Source organism: Camelus bactrianus, chromosome 4 (genome assembly GCF_048773025.1).
Source record: "Camelus bactrianus isolate YW-2024 breed Bactrian camel chromosome 4, ASM4877302v1, whole genome shotgun sequence".
Lineage (NCBI taxonomy): Eukaryota > Metazoa > Chordata > Mammalia > Artiodactyla > Camelidae > Camelus > Camelus bactrianus.
The window spans coordinates 48,951,639-48,966,374 of record NC_133542.1 but is presented as its reverse complement, the minus strand read 5'-3'; the positions used below and the strand labels follow the sequence as shown (position 1 = coordinate 48,966,374).

At 43.8% G+C, this 14,736-nt stretch overlaps 1 protein-coding gene across 2 annotated transcripts in view; it reads left to right on the top strand.

The window, feature by feature from the left end:
* The first annotated feature begins 1,725 nt into the window (after positions 1–1,725).
* Positions 1,726–14,736, top strand: part of GABBR2 (gamma-aminobutyric acid type B receptor subunit 2) — a 353,312-nt gene continuing 340,301 nt past the window's right edge. Inside the window, exon 1 of one of the 2 annotated variants that reach the window (XM_074361881.1) lies at positions 1,726–2,134. In XM_074361881.1, the coding sequence (XP_074217982.1) occupies positions 2,078–2,134 (57 nt within the window). In that variant the 5' untranslated portion in view covers positions 1,726–2,077. The remainder of the gene's footprint in view (positions 2,135–14,736) is intronic. The other variant, XM_074361882.1, reaches the window with a different exon arrangement.

The window sequence follows — 14,736 nt, the reverse complement described above, 5'->3', positions numbered from 1 at the left end:
GAATCCTTACAAGTCAGGGAACTGCCTTATCTCCACCTCTTCTGCTCTCAGTATCTCACATTGGCTATGATCAGCCCTACAGGGCATTCAAGAAGCAGAAGGTAGTGTGGGTTCCAGTCCTGAAGCAGGTGGAATGGGGCCAAGGTCTGTGGGGCCCCACAGTTCGGAGCAAAGATACTGGGGAGACTGTAGGAGTAGGGTCAGCTCTCCATGAGGAAAAACATTTCAGGGACCAGGGCTACCTGGAAGATAGGGTGTCCCCCAGGTGGGCCTACAGAGGCTGGTCAAGCCTGGGGCATCTAGAGAGGGGAACTCAGACTTTGGATGAAGACTGGACCAGGCAGATGGTTCCCAAATGACCCAATGGTGGAGGGGATCCAAAAAACAAAACAAAAACAAGTTTACCTGACACTAAATATATTCCTTTTACGGGGCTGGCCTTGATCCTGACACAAGTCCCTGTTACTTTGGCAGGGCGGGGGTAGGTAATGGTAGTTTTAGTCCTACAGATATGTGCAATCCAAAAGTCAGAGAAACACTGCTCTGGGTCACTTTTGAGGTCCCAGCCACATGAGTCTGTGAAAATTTATAAAAAGAAGGGGGGAGTGGTTCCCCAATGAGTTAAACATCAAATTACCATCTGATCCAGCAATTCTACTCCTAGGTAATATACCCAAAAGAACTGAAAATAGGTAGTCAAACAAAAACTTAATGCAGATATTCGTAGCAGCACTATTCACAATAGCCACAAGATGGAAATAATCCAGATGGCCATCAACAGATGAATGGATAAACAAAATCTGGTATTACCACACAGTGGAATGTTATTCGGTCATGGAAGTACTGATCCACGCTACAACATGGATGAACCTTGAAAACATTGTGCTGAGTAGAAGTCTGACACAAAAGACCACGTATTATGTGATTTGATTTATATGAATGTACAGAATAAGCTGGGGGTTGGGGACTGAGGAAGTGAGGAGCCACGGCTTAATGGATAGGCGATTTCTTTTGGGGTTATGAAAAAGTTCTGGAACTGGATAATGGTGATGGTTGTACAATAATGTGATGTACTTAATGCCACTGAATTGTACACTTCAAAATGCTTAAAATGATAAGTTTTATGTTATATAATTTTATCATAATTTAAAAGAAGGAAGAAAAGAGGGGAGCTCTTGACCTGGCTGGAGCCAGGGGAGCCCTTCTTCTGTCAGTGTTCCCCTCTCGACCTTGTCCTTCAGGGTGAAGGATACTCTCCACGGTAGGGTCTCCTTCTCCTCTCCCTCCCATACCCATATGTACACACAGCTTTGTGCCCCTCATCAGAGGGGTCTAGATGGACTGCGGGTCTCAATTCAGAGAGCCGCACAAAAAAGGCTCAGGAATGTGGTGAGGCCGCCCTTGTCCCAGCTCTGGGAGACGCAAGCCGGGCTGGAAGGTGGGGATGCCGTCGTAGTCCGAGGCCGCGGGAAGCCTCCCGGGCTTCCTGCCCTCCCGCCACTCCTCTCTCATTCCCTATCTCCACGCGCCTCAGGGCCTCTCCGCTTCACTTGCTCGCAGCTCTTTCAACAGGATAATTGTCTCCACTTTCACCACAATCAGAAACACTCCCTTAAAGTCACAGATGAGAGTTTGCCGAAGCGCTTCCCGGTCGGCCAGGAAGCTCGCTCCACGGAGGGGCCCCCGCCCCCTCCCACTCGCGCCCACTTCCGCCACCAGCCCCCGCACTTCCGGCGAAGCGCCGGCCTCCCTCGCCGGGTACCCCTTCTCTGCCCGCCACAGGTGTCCGTCCCAAGACATGTCCCTGAACGCCATGCTGCAGGCCAGTCTCCACTCACCGTCTTCTCCCGGGAACCCAGCCTGCCAGCCCGGGCTTTATAAATAGTGAGGCTGTGAGTGTGTGGAGAGGAACTTCAGCCACAGAGAAGGACCTAGAACTGAAGACTGCACACCAGTGTTCTTGCAGCTTCTGTGAGGTGGCTTCCTCGGTGAGGTGGCCTCAGGGCAAACTGATTTTACTAGCTTCTCATGAAGGACGGTGGCCGAGAGCCTGAGTCAAACGAAATTCTCCCAGGGAATGTCCTTCGGGCCACCTGGAGTGCAGACTCGCTTGCGAGGTGACAGTCTTCCTCAGGTAAGCTAACTCTGCGTCTTTGTCGCAATGAGGGTTGACACACTCATTCCGCAGACAGACGCTGACGGAGCACTGAGGTAGGCACTGAGGATACGCCAGGGGGCAAAGCAAAGTCCCTGTTTTCGCAGAGCTTATGCTCAACTGGGGCGATAACAATCCTGGCTCACAAGGTAGGGGAAGGTTAACTGAGATAATGCAAATCAAGTGCCCAGCACTGTGCCTGGCACAGGTTAAGTGTCCTGGGGCAACAGATGTTTCTAATGGCTCATTTCCTCTCCAGGTTCCTTAGAAGTCAGAGCCACGTGAGCTCTTCCTTATTGGCCAGGGTTCCAGAAATGGTGTACTCTGCTGGGGCCACAACTCAGGGCAGCCGCATTCATGAACCTTGAGCTGATAGCAGTCAGAGGAGCTGGGTTACCGACCCTCATTAGGGCCAGGGACACACCGGCCAACTTAATTGCCAGAATGAACGGAAAATATTTGTTTATTGCATAGCAATGAACTTAACAAACGTAACTCAGTTTACAACCCACAATCACATAAGAAAGAATACAGAGCAAAGAAAGAATTGGAGGAAAAAGCAAACTGTGTTCTTTAGACCCATGGAACAGCTGTACTTTGATCCACTTTCTGTCATGCACTTGAACATAGATCACTTAGCATTCCTGGATCACACTTTTTTTTTCACTTAAAAGGTTTATTTTTATTTTTTAAAGAACTGCACAAGTCATTATCAATGAGTATATTTTGATGTAGAAGATGTAACACATTGGCATTTTTAATCCTCTGTTGTTGAGCCCCAAAATCAGGTATAGCTTTCACCAGAGCCCCGTGGGAGTTCCAGGATGCATGGAGCCTGGGGCTGGGGGTCTAAGGAGACCTTCTGACAGAAATATCTCACCCAGAAAAACCCTCCAAATGGGCTTCTGCTGACATTCCCAGTGGGCTTTCCAAGTTTCTTGAACTTTCAGCTAAGCGTGTAACTGGAGGCCTATGGACATGGCACTCTGCGTTATTGATCCTTAATAACACTTGAATGTTGGTTTCCTAACCACAGCCTTGGTTCTCAAAAGAGTGGTCCACGGACCAGGAGCTTTGGCATTCCCTGGACACTTGTAAGAAATGCCTTTCTAGGGGGAGGGTATAACTGAGTGTTAGAGTGCTTCCCATGCACAAGGTCCTATGTTCAATCCCCAGAACCTCTATTTTTAAAAATTAATTACATAAAATTTTTTTAAAAAGTAAAGAAATGCCTTCCTGAGCCAGGATCTGCACCTTCACAAGGTTGCACACTGCAGTGTGAGAGTCCCCTCCAAGGCACCTTCCTTGCATTAATCTCATCACACATGACATCCATATGAGCACAATAATGCTGTCACCTCTTATACAGAGGGGGAAGCAGGCACCAACAAGCAAAATGACCCACCCAGGATCCCAGGATGGTTAAAGTAGAATCGAGACTCACCCAGGCTTCTCAGCAAGCGCTTACTGTGGTTTTACATACATGCTAATTCAATCCTCCCATCCATCTGGAGGTAACCACTATTACCACTCATTATACAGATGAGGAAAGTAAAGCACAAGAAATTAAATTAATTTGTCTAAGGATGTCACACCTTGATCTAGACCCATATGTGTATGAAACTTACCACTTAGGAATCCTAAGTGAGTGGGTGGCCTGCAGGGCAGGGCACAGTGGCACAGTGGACCCCATGTGGGGTCCAAAGTCACAAAACCTGGGTTTGAGTCCTGCTGACACCACTGAAGGCTGAGAGGGCAAATCACCTCACCTCTGAGGCTTTGGTTTTCCCATCTGTGAAATGGAGGGAATAGCAAAAGCTATATGGCAAGGCTGTGGTGAGGAGTAAATGAGGTAATAAATGCTGGGATGTGTTGTAAACTGTAAAGTGCCATACATATGCTGGTTAGTGGCTTTATTCTCCAGGGACCCTGGCACAATGGTGAAAAAGGATGAAACTTGGAGAATAGGGAAGTTGCAGTAGATGGAACTTTGGGGTTGTCATGGGAACCAAAGCTCTGAGGCTGATCAAGGCAGGAAGTACCATCTGGTTTAAACACCAAAAAGCCTCACACTGGACTTATTTCTGTAAACAGCAGAATTAACATCATCCTGTAGCAGCAACGTCAGCCCAGAGCAATCTGGAGATTGTCCTTCCCCCTGATTTCCCTGGTCAGATCTGGACAAGGTACCTCAGGAACTCCTTATCCATTAGCTGTCACTTCCAGAGAAGTGTGGACAAGTCACTTAGTAAAGCTGAGTTTAAGTGGCAAGAAAACATGGCTGAAAGACACCCTCTCACTCCCTCCCAGGCTTTGCTAGCACAGAGGCAAGGCTTGAGGTGTTGTCCAGGGACAACATGGGGGGACCTAGGACCCCAGTCAGAGCTGATGCTGGAAGAGTGTTTAGAGAGCATCTTGTCTTCTTTCCTCCGAATTATAGGTGGTGAAACAGGGCCAGAATGGGATGGTGCCTGCCGGAGGTCACATAGCAAATCAATGACAAAACTGAAACTTGCACCTGAATCCCTCAACTCTAAAGTCACTGTTTTTCCACTTCGCCAATCACATCTTCCTTTGATATTTGTTCCAGCGTTGTAGTGCTGCTCCCTGGAAACATTAGGCTTGGGATTTCTCTGGTTCCCCATGGGCTCTGTGAGACAAGGAGCAGAATGTTTCTTGCATCCTACACCTCCCAGGGATTTGACACAGGAAGCCATCCTTTCTTTGTTGTTTTCTTGGAGAGACAAGATTCCTGTAAACCACACAAGTCCAAATGAATCGAGATGAAATTTTAAAAACAAGAGGGCTATACCTTTGAGTTTTCAAAATCTGGAGGAATATCCCAGTTTCACTGCATCCCCCAAATCCAGTAGCAGTCTCCTGGGGATGAGGACTTTCAGCGTGGGGACTTCTAGGAATCACCTGAGCAGAGAACACTACTGGGAACACAGGCCTGGGGTGGCTGTTGTCAGCAGGCTTGCCCTCTCTGAGCCTGGTTCTCCCTGTGCACTGTACAGCGCGGGGGGGGGGGTGTTTTGTTTTGTTTTTTGAGGAGGCGGGGAGGTAATTAGGTTTATTTATTTATTTATTTTTAGAGGATGTACTGGGGATTGAACCCAGGACCTTGTGTATGCTAAGTATGCGCTCTACCACTTGAGCTATACTCTCCCCAAGACAGGTTTGATGTGACCTTCCAGCTCTGACATTCTGTGACTTTATAACCATTTTCTAAGAAAGGAAAGGAGATCCATTGCTCCTAGAGCTCTGTCACTGTGACACCTATTCACCAGCTGACAGGTACTGAGTTGAGAGGCATCAGCATTGACCCTTCAGTGCCTGTTGGCTGGGTCCCGGAATTTCCTGTGAATTAGGTTTAGAGGGAAACACTACCCAGTCTCAAGGGAAGAGGGCATCTGAGACTGCTGCCCCTAGTGAAGGCTCTAGGACCCTTAGCCTAAGCTGGCAGATGACATCCAAGTGTGGCAAAGCCAGAGCACATGCCCATGGTTGTTTACACCCAGCTTACCCCACCACACCCTCAGACACTCAGGCTTCCTTGATCTTGTGTCCCTGCACAGGGTTGTGGGCAGCTTCATCTCCTGGGATTGGTGTAGGGGAAGCCTCACTCCTGCAGCATGCCCCTGGCCATTTCTGAGTCCTGTTATATTTTTGGGAAGCTGCATTTCCTGGGGCTCTCACTTGCCTTCTGCTCCTGGTGGGTAAGCAAGCCCTCCCATTTCTTTTCCACTTAATCGGAGCCAAAGGAACCACTTCATTGCTATCTCAAGGGAGCCCCCAAGCCTCAGCAGCTGGGTTTGGGGATCCCTGGGGCTGCCAGAGTGCCTAAGCTGGTGAGAGGAAAGACCTGGACAGCACCATCTGCAGTTTGATTCCAACCTGGTTCCTAGGGCAGAAAAGTGGGGACTGTGGCTCTGTCACATTTCCCAGGAGTTAAATGTTTCACTCTGAAAGAACTAGAGAAATATCTAAGGGAAGAGCTAAAGACCCCACACCAAATAGCTCCATGTTTCCAATCCACCTAAGGGCAGGGGCAGAGCAGTTCTAGCTGTTTGAGCCTTAGGAATGGGCTTAATCTCTCTGAATATCTCAGTGTTCCCAGCTGTAAAACGGAAATAATAAATTTCCTGTGGTGATTGTGAGAATTAAATAAGAAAAATAACCCTAGTACCTAGCATGAAGTAGGTGCTTAAAACATCTATAAAAGTTGCAAAGCACTTCCATTTCCATTCTCTAATTGGCTGGCGCTTTTTAGGAAAGGGATACATAATAAATCTCATTCTCCAGGTGAAACTGCAGCTCAAAGAAGTGTGGTGACTTGTGAAAAATCACAAATCAACTGCATGTTAGACTGGGGTCTGTCAAACATCTAAATCCAAAGCTCTTTTTGTCTCCTCACAACTATGAAATATATCGCTTTCTGAACCCTTTAAAGAAATTATGGGAATGAAAATGAACTTGGCACATATCTATTTCCTTGAGACATGACACCCGAGGAAAGTGAGAAGGGAGAAATGCTGACTTTCAACTTTTTATTTACTTCCTTTTCTTGCTATTTCCTGAGAGGGACCTGGTTTGGAAACCAGGTTTGTTACATGCGTCTTTCCTTCATATTCTGCTTTGCTGTTTTCTAACTGTGGTGTTGTTTATGAAGACAGTGTCTAGTATGTTCTCTGGAAAGTTAACACCCCAGAAAACAAAGCCTTCTTTAGTGGTGAACACTCAGCCTGGGGAACAGAGAAGAGACTCTCCCTGAGTCAAGAGCTCAAAACTGGGCCATGTAGAAAATGTGCAGGAAAGACCAGGTTTCTCTCTCTCTTTTGCTCTCTCACTCTTTCACTCTTGCTCTCTGCAGGCTTATAGAATTACAGTACAGGAGACCAAGGGGATGTGACCTGCCCCAGGTCAAAGAGCTGGAAAGTGGGGACACACTCCTTAATAAGATAGAAAAAGCACAGAGCCTTAATTTGAAAAGATACATGCACCCCAGTGTTCATAGCAGGATTATTTATAATAGCCAAGATATGGAAGCAGCCTAAGTATCTATCAATAGAAAAATGGATAAAGATGGGAGATACACACACACACACACACACACACACACACACACACACACACACACACACACACACACAATGGAATAGTACTCAGCCGTAAAAAAGAATGAACTCTTGCCATTTGCAGCAACATGGCTGAGTACTATTCCAGTGTACGTGTGTGTGTGTGTGTGTGTGTGTGTATCTCCCATCTTTATCCAAGGAAAAAGGAGGGTACTATACCAAGTGTAATGTCAGACAGAGAGAGACAAATACTGTATTATATCACTTGTATGTGAACACTAAAAAGTAAAACAAACTACTGAATATAACAAAAAAGAAAGAGACTTGTAGATGTAGAGAACAAATTAGGGGAGAGGGAAGGAGGGAGGGGCAGGGTAGGAGTAGAAGATTAAGAGGTACAAACTACTTTGTATAAAATAGGTAAGCTACAAGGATACACAACACAGGGAATATAGCCAATATTTTATAATAACTGTACATGGAATATAACCTTTAAAATTGTGAATCACCATGTTATACACCTGAAACCTATATAATATTGTACATCACCTATCCCTCAGTTTTAAAAAGGGACATCAAAAATAATAATAGTAGATTTGGCTACATAAAGATTTCTTTAAAAGTGAAGGTCACAAAATTAACAGAAAGGAGAAGATATTTGTAATATCTAAACCTGACAAAGGATTAGTATTTGGCTTATACAAGAAATATTTGTAACCCAAGAAGAATCAGTTTCAGAGAGGGAGACTCTTGAATGGTTGACAAGTGTATGACGAGATGCTCTGCCTCACCAGTGATTGAGACAAATGCAAATTACAACAGCAAGATTCCATTTTATAGCCATCAATTAAAAATGTTAGAAAGTTGGGTAATGCTCAGTGTTGGCAAACTTGTGCACCATGTTAAACTGGCACCACTGTCTGGAGAGCAGTCTGGTAGGTTTTAGGGACGTTGGGAATATGGCTGCTAAGATCATGTTTTCTCATGTCCCTTTGACCTTCTGCCCGTCGTTTAGGGAGTGCGATCCTGTTGGAGTGTCATAGTAGGAGGTGGTAGGGCATCATGTAGAAGGCCCTAGAGGCTCTCAGACCCAGATTAGAATCCCAGCTTTGCCCATGTCTAATTATAAAGTGCTAAGCACAGGGTCAGGCACATGGTAAATGCCTGATATGTTTCTTGTTAAAAATTGCTCACGACCATCATTCCCCCATTTTAAAAAGAGGAAGCTGAAGGCAAGGAGCTTTCCAAGTGCTGACATGTTGGGAGCAGAATGCAGTTTCCTAGTCTACATCTCTCCTTTGTGTCCCCCACCTCCCTTCCCTGCCTTAGGCGTTGTGGTGCTACATGTTAGGGGTGCTGAAGTGAGAAGGATTGAATTTTAGCCCCTATGACTTTCCTTCTGGGTTGTTCCTTGAGGACATCCAAAGTGACACGAAGTCAAAATGACCCCCTTGGAGACTCACAACCAGTATGGGACAATGTCCAGAGAAGAACATGCAAGCCACAGGGAAGCTTGCCAAGAGAGATGGCAAAGAAGACAACATGAGGCATTAGGTACCCACTTTTAACAAAGGAAATGAAAACAATGGGAGATGCTGGAAAATCAACAGTCCACTTAACCTAAAAGCTGTGATGTAGTGGAAAAGTCCAGTTGGCCCCTTAAATCAGAATGATAACCCAAACTTTGTCACTTTCCCTGTGCTACCTTGGACAAACCATTCAACCTCGCTAAGACTCTGGTTTTCTCTTCCATAAAATGGGCATAACAATGCCTCAGAATTATGAGATAATTAAATGAAGTAATTTATGCAAAGGGCATTGCACTCTCAATTATACTGAATAGATATTCAGGGCAGTACGCTGTTGGAGCTGTGTGCCTGTGCCTTCCCCTGCAGAGGGGATCTGTAGCTCCCCTAGATTTCCTAAAAGTTGCCTAACTCCCCCCAAATAAGTTTATTTTTTAGAGACATAAGGGTTTTATTTTGTTTCTGTTATAAGATTAAATCTAATATTTAAAAAAAATCAGACCATAAATAAAAAGAAAATTGAAAAGGAAAGCAATAGTAAACAATAGAAACCAAATGTAGTATTTTTAAAAAATCATTTTGTTGTTTTGTTGTTGTTGGATTTTTTTTTTAATGAACTGAGTCATCTTCTGGCTGAACTTCTCAAAATGAAAATATGAGAGGGAGAAAAATAGAACCCAAAGCAATAACAAAACAGAGAGCAAAGTGATACAAAAAACTTTTTTTTTCTTTAATAAAAGGAATACATGTTCATGGTAAAAAAAAAAAAATTCAAACAGTACAGAAGGATTAAGGTGAGAAATAGGTCCCTTTCACCTCTGCATTACCTCTCATCCCTGGTCCTATTAGCCAGAGGTTGCCACTCTTGACAGTAAGAAACTTTTTATTTGTTGTTTTCACATTGCAAGTGAAGTATCCATCTTTTGAAGGAGAAGAAGAAATTTAGAAAATTCCCAGAGGCATCCAATTTGCTAAAAGAGCATGAACTTTGTATAAAAGAATTAACTGCTTTCCAAGATCCTGACAAAATAAAGATATCAATCAAACTCCCCAAAGGAAGTCCAGATGGCCATGCAATTGAACTTTATCATGCTTATCGGCCTGGCAGTCTCCATGTCCTTGAAATACCCAGGAAAACCACTCAACAGAAAGCAACATCTGATACATAAAGTGACTTCTTTACCAAACCAACCTAAAACTGGAAAAAATCCTATAAAATTGTTCCCTGGCACAGGATTCCTAATGGACATGGAAGCAAACTTCCTTCCAGACCCATCCTTTAAAGGTAGACATGGATCTATCTGAAGTCAGGGGCTCTTAGGGTCACACACTTGTGCAGGGTCATGTAATATCAGAAAAAGGCAGTATCATTAGTCATATAAAGTGGATCATCTCAAAGCATTTGACAACATACTGTGTATTTTCAAATTTTAGAAGCACTTGAAAATAGAACAATTGAACATGCTGGATTTTATTAAAATCACCTATGAAGATTGAGTGGCTGGAATATTAAGAAGTGGGCAAAGAGTAACTAAAATATCACTTCAGTTGGATGCCACTTTTTCTTTGTCCTTTGGGGTTTTTTTTTGGTATATATATATATATTTTTTATTGAAGTATAGTCAGTTTACAATGTTGTGCTGTTCTGGTGTACAGCATAATGCTTCAGTCATACATGAACAAATACATTCATTTTCATATTCTTTTTCACCATAAGTTACTACAAGATATTGAATATAATTCCATGTGCAATACAGTATGAACTTGTTATTTATCTATTTTATTTATGCTAGTTAGTATCTGCAAATCTCAAACTCCCAATTTATCCCTTCCCACCCTTTGCCCCACCCCATAACCATATGTTTGTTTTGTATGTCTGTTAGCCTGTTTCTGTTTTGTAAATAAGTTTGTTTGTCTTTTTTTAGATTCCACATGTAAGTGATATCATATGGTATTTTTATTTCTCATTCTGGTTTCCTTATTTAGAATGACAATCTCCAGGTCCATCCATGTTGCTGCAAATGACATTATTTTATTTTTTATGGCTGAGTAGTATTCCTTTGTATAAATATACCACAACTTCTTTATCCTGTCCTTTATTTTTTTAATATAATATAGAGCCGGGTTGGTGGGGCAAAGGGAATAACAGATTTCATTAGCAAAAAACAAACAAACAAACAAACAAAAAGACTCACTGTTGTTATTCAAAGAGGCTTGAAACAAGATTGGCAGGATAGGATGTATTGCTTCTGATCATAGTGTGTTCCTGAAAACCAGGCCATAAACCAGATCCGTGAAAAGCAAATCATATTTTACCCAATAGGGAGGATGTTGTCATTGAAGTTGCTTTGCTAATCAAGAATTCAGCCCTAAATGAACCCTGTGTGACTTTTCCAACCCCAAGCTATACCAGCCACAGGGAAGCAAGACCTCCAGCCCTCCTCCCAGACCTCCAGCCCTCCTCCCCTTCTTGCAAGAAGCCTCATGAAGAACCATGATGAGAGGGCTTCTCCATGCCATCTCCTCTCCCCACTATAGAAACACATGCAGAAGGTGTCCCGGTAATAGTGAATAATGCACATTTATTCATTCAACAAACATACACGTGTGCTTTGTGCATGCTTATGGTCTCACATATGGAGAAGGACCCAAGGATATAGACCACTAACTATAGAATGCAGTGTGATGCCAAAGAGTCTTTCTAGAATATGCTGAGATTAAAAAATGAAATATTGTATTTCATCAAATCTATGACACCATTATTTTGTGTATCACCAAGAAAGAAAAAAAATATTGCCAATTATAAAATGCCATCAGTGGCAAGGTGCATCCTGATTCCAGAGATGAGTAAAAATGTGTGTCTTAGAATGGGTGAATGTGGTAATTAACTTTTAAAGAAGTGATAAGTGATATCTCTCAGCATGAGCCAAGCCTTGCTATGGAAGCTGAGAGAAGGTAGCAGTTATTTCTGCTGGAGTGACTGGAGGAGATATCATAGGGAGGTGACATTTGATCTGGGTCTTGAAGGATGTTGCGAATAGGAGACAGTGGGAAGAATATTCCAGGTTGGAGGAATAGGATGAGCAAAGATATAGAAACAGAAAAGAGCAGGCATGTTTATGGACCAACTAATATATTTTAAGTGTTAGAAGATAGAAGGTGTGGAGAAGGAGAGCTGGTTACTGAAGGAGGAAACATTGAAACCAGACTGTAAATAGCCTATAATCCCAGTCTTGAGGGTTTGTACCCACAGAGAGCCATAGAATGTTTTGAGCTGAGAGAGACATGATTAGAGCCAAGCTCTGGAAAGGTTAGTCTGACAGGGCAGATGAAGGTTAGGTTGGAGAAGGGTAAGACTAGGGGCAGGGACACAAGTTAGAAAATTGCAACCAGCCAGGTAAGGGGTGGGTAGAGAGAAAACTAAGGGGCTGCACACAGATACATGAGAGGAAGTCAGATTATAAAAGGCTGAGGCAACCGTACGGCCATGAGAATAAAAGGTCTACAACCACACCCAGCAGTGTGGGTGAATCTCACAAACATAACTCCGAGTGAAAGAAGCCAGAGACAAAGGAGGACAGGTGGTGATTCCATTTATATCAAGACCAAGAAAAGGCAAAAACCAATCAATATTGTTAGCGGTCAGGATGGTGGTTATTCCGAGGGAGGTTAGTGACTGGCAGGAGACATGATGGGATTTTCTGGGTGCTAGTAAGATACTGGCTCTTGGTGCTGTCTTTATGGGTGTGTTCACTTTATGAAAATTAATTGAGCTGTGCACTTAAGATTCATGCATTTTTCTGTATGTATGTTATGGTTCAATACAGTTAACCCCCCCCCACCATAAATTGGGGCCATAGAGAAAAACATGGAAGTAGGGGTCCAGAATGGAGGAACCTGCTGGAGCATGCAGGCACTCAATCCCAGAATGAGCTGAGGCTTTGGAATAATGTCGCAGACCACCCTAGGAGCTTTGTAGGGTGAACTTGGAGCAAGCATGGGTGGAGGATAAAGAGAACGCAAAACTTTCTCACCTCCAGGCTTGTGACAGAGAGACAATAGACTTTTGGTGGAGAATGAGCAGCAAACAGAAATAGCAGAGCGAGCATAGGTAAGAGGAAAATGATGGATGAGGTGAATCAGAGAGGGCACCTAGGTTCTTTCAATAAGCCCACGTCTCCAGGTCCAGATGAAACAGTGGGTGGGATACAGAGAGAGCATCTAAGGATCTCTGGGGGATGAAAGAAAGGAAGGCTTACATGGTGGGGGATGCAGCAGAGTTTCGATATTCTGAGAGACTAAAAAGGTGACCTCATCATAAGGGGTTTTGAGCGTTGACCCTTGGCAGAATTTGAGAAGGACTGATTATGCAAATAATCTGTGATCACATAGAGAAGAGGAAGTGATCTCTAAGAATGGATGTGGGTTCACCAAAAACCAGCCCAGCCATAATCACCTGTATTTGTAGAGTTACTAATCTAACAGGCCAGAGAAATAAGAAGACAGTATGCATCAGGGTTTCAGAAAAAACTTTAGCAGTGTTCTCACGACATTTTGAAGTGTGCGATGGAGAAACATGGACTGCAGAATTTGGAAGCTGGGGGATTTTCAGTGGGTTTGGTCACAGGGCCAGACAGGGAAGATGATCCCCAGTGTGGGCAGTCACAAAGCTCTGTCTTCGTTATTCTCCTATTTAATGTTTCGACCCATGCTTCAGGTTAAGGAAGAAAATCAGATTGTCCAATAAAAATGGCATTAACTGAGAGAGGTGGTGAATATGAAGAGGAACAGTTCCAAGATGCAGGATGCCCTCAATAGGCTGGAACATTGGGACATAATTATGAACGGAATGTTTTAAGCCTGTACGTAGGTCCCTGAATTAAACTGCTAATAAACAGATCAGAGAGATCTGGCTTGCTGTTCATTTGAAACAGCACGGCAAGTCTATAGAAATCAAACCTAGGGCTCTTGGAGAACCACAAGCTTCCTATGATCCAAAGGAGTGATGTGGCTGTTAGCAAAGTTCAGGTAACTCTGGACTGTGAGGACACCAGGGACAGCAGTCTAGAGTGTTGAGCACAAAGAGATGGCCCTGCTATTCTATATCCTTCTCAGCCCATGAGGAGGGTTGGTTGTCAGTTCTGGGTATCACCTTTGAAGAGAGCTGTGGATAGACTCTAGACTGGTGGCCAGGGAACATTGCAGAATCTGGGTACACATCTCCTGAGGAAGAGAAGGCTTGATTTGGATTGGAGTAATGAGGTACCCGTGAGCTGTCGTTTGTCAGGGGCCACCATAGGTGAGGGGGAGCACCATAGACTCCAGCAACAAACTGAGTTCCACAGTGGATGCTGTCAAAAGGCTTAGGTGGAGCCTAAGAAACAGCATGCAAATACCCCATTAATCAAATAATGGAGTGGGAACCTCAGGAGGCACTGATCTTGCCATCTCCAGCAGTATGATTTTCATTATTATTATTAGTTGCTTTCCTAATAAGTGCCTAGTACTGTGCATCATCTTACTTAATAAGAGAGTTCATTATATGTGAAATTCTTTGAAGAGTCCCTGGCACATGTGAGTGCTCAATACATACTAGCTTTTGTTATTATTTAATCCTCACAATAATCTTGTTGTTGTGAAAGAGCAATTATTTATTGCCACTTTACAGATGAGGAAACTGAAACTCAGGAGGGTAAGTGACTTTCCTAAAATGGTACCACTAATAATTGATAAGCCAGAATTTGAACCCAGGACCACCTGACTCCAAAACTCACCATTGTCCTTAAGGTTTGGTGAGTGTTTGGACCAGACACTTGATAGGACACTTTCTCTTCTAAGGCTCTGTTCCTAAACTGTGCCTCTTGTCTGTCTATAATCCCCTTTGTAAAGGATCTTACTGTTTTTGAAACCTCTAAATGGGAGGTGGTATCCTTCTGGAGACCACTCAGTTATGAGCTAAATTTCCTGCCTATGCACG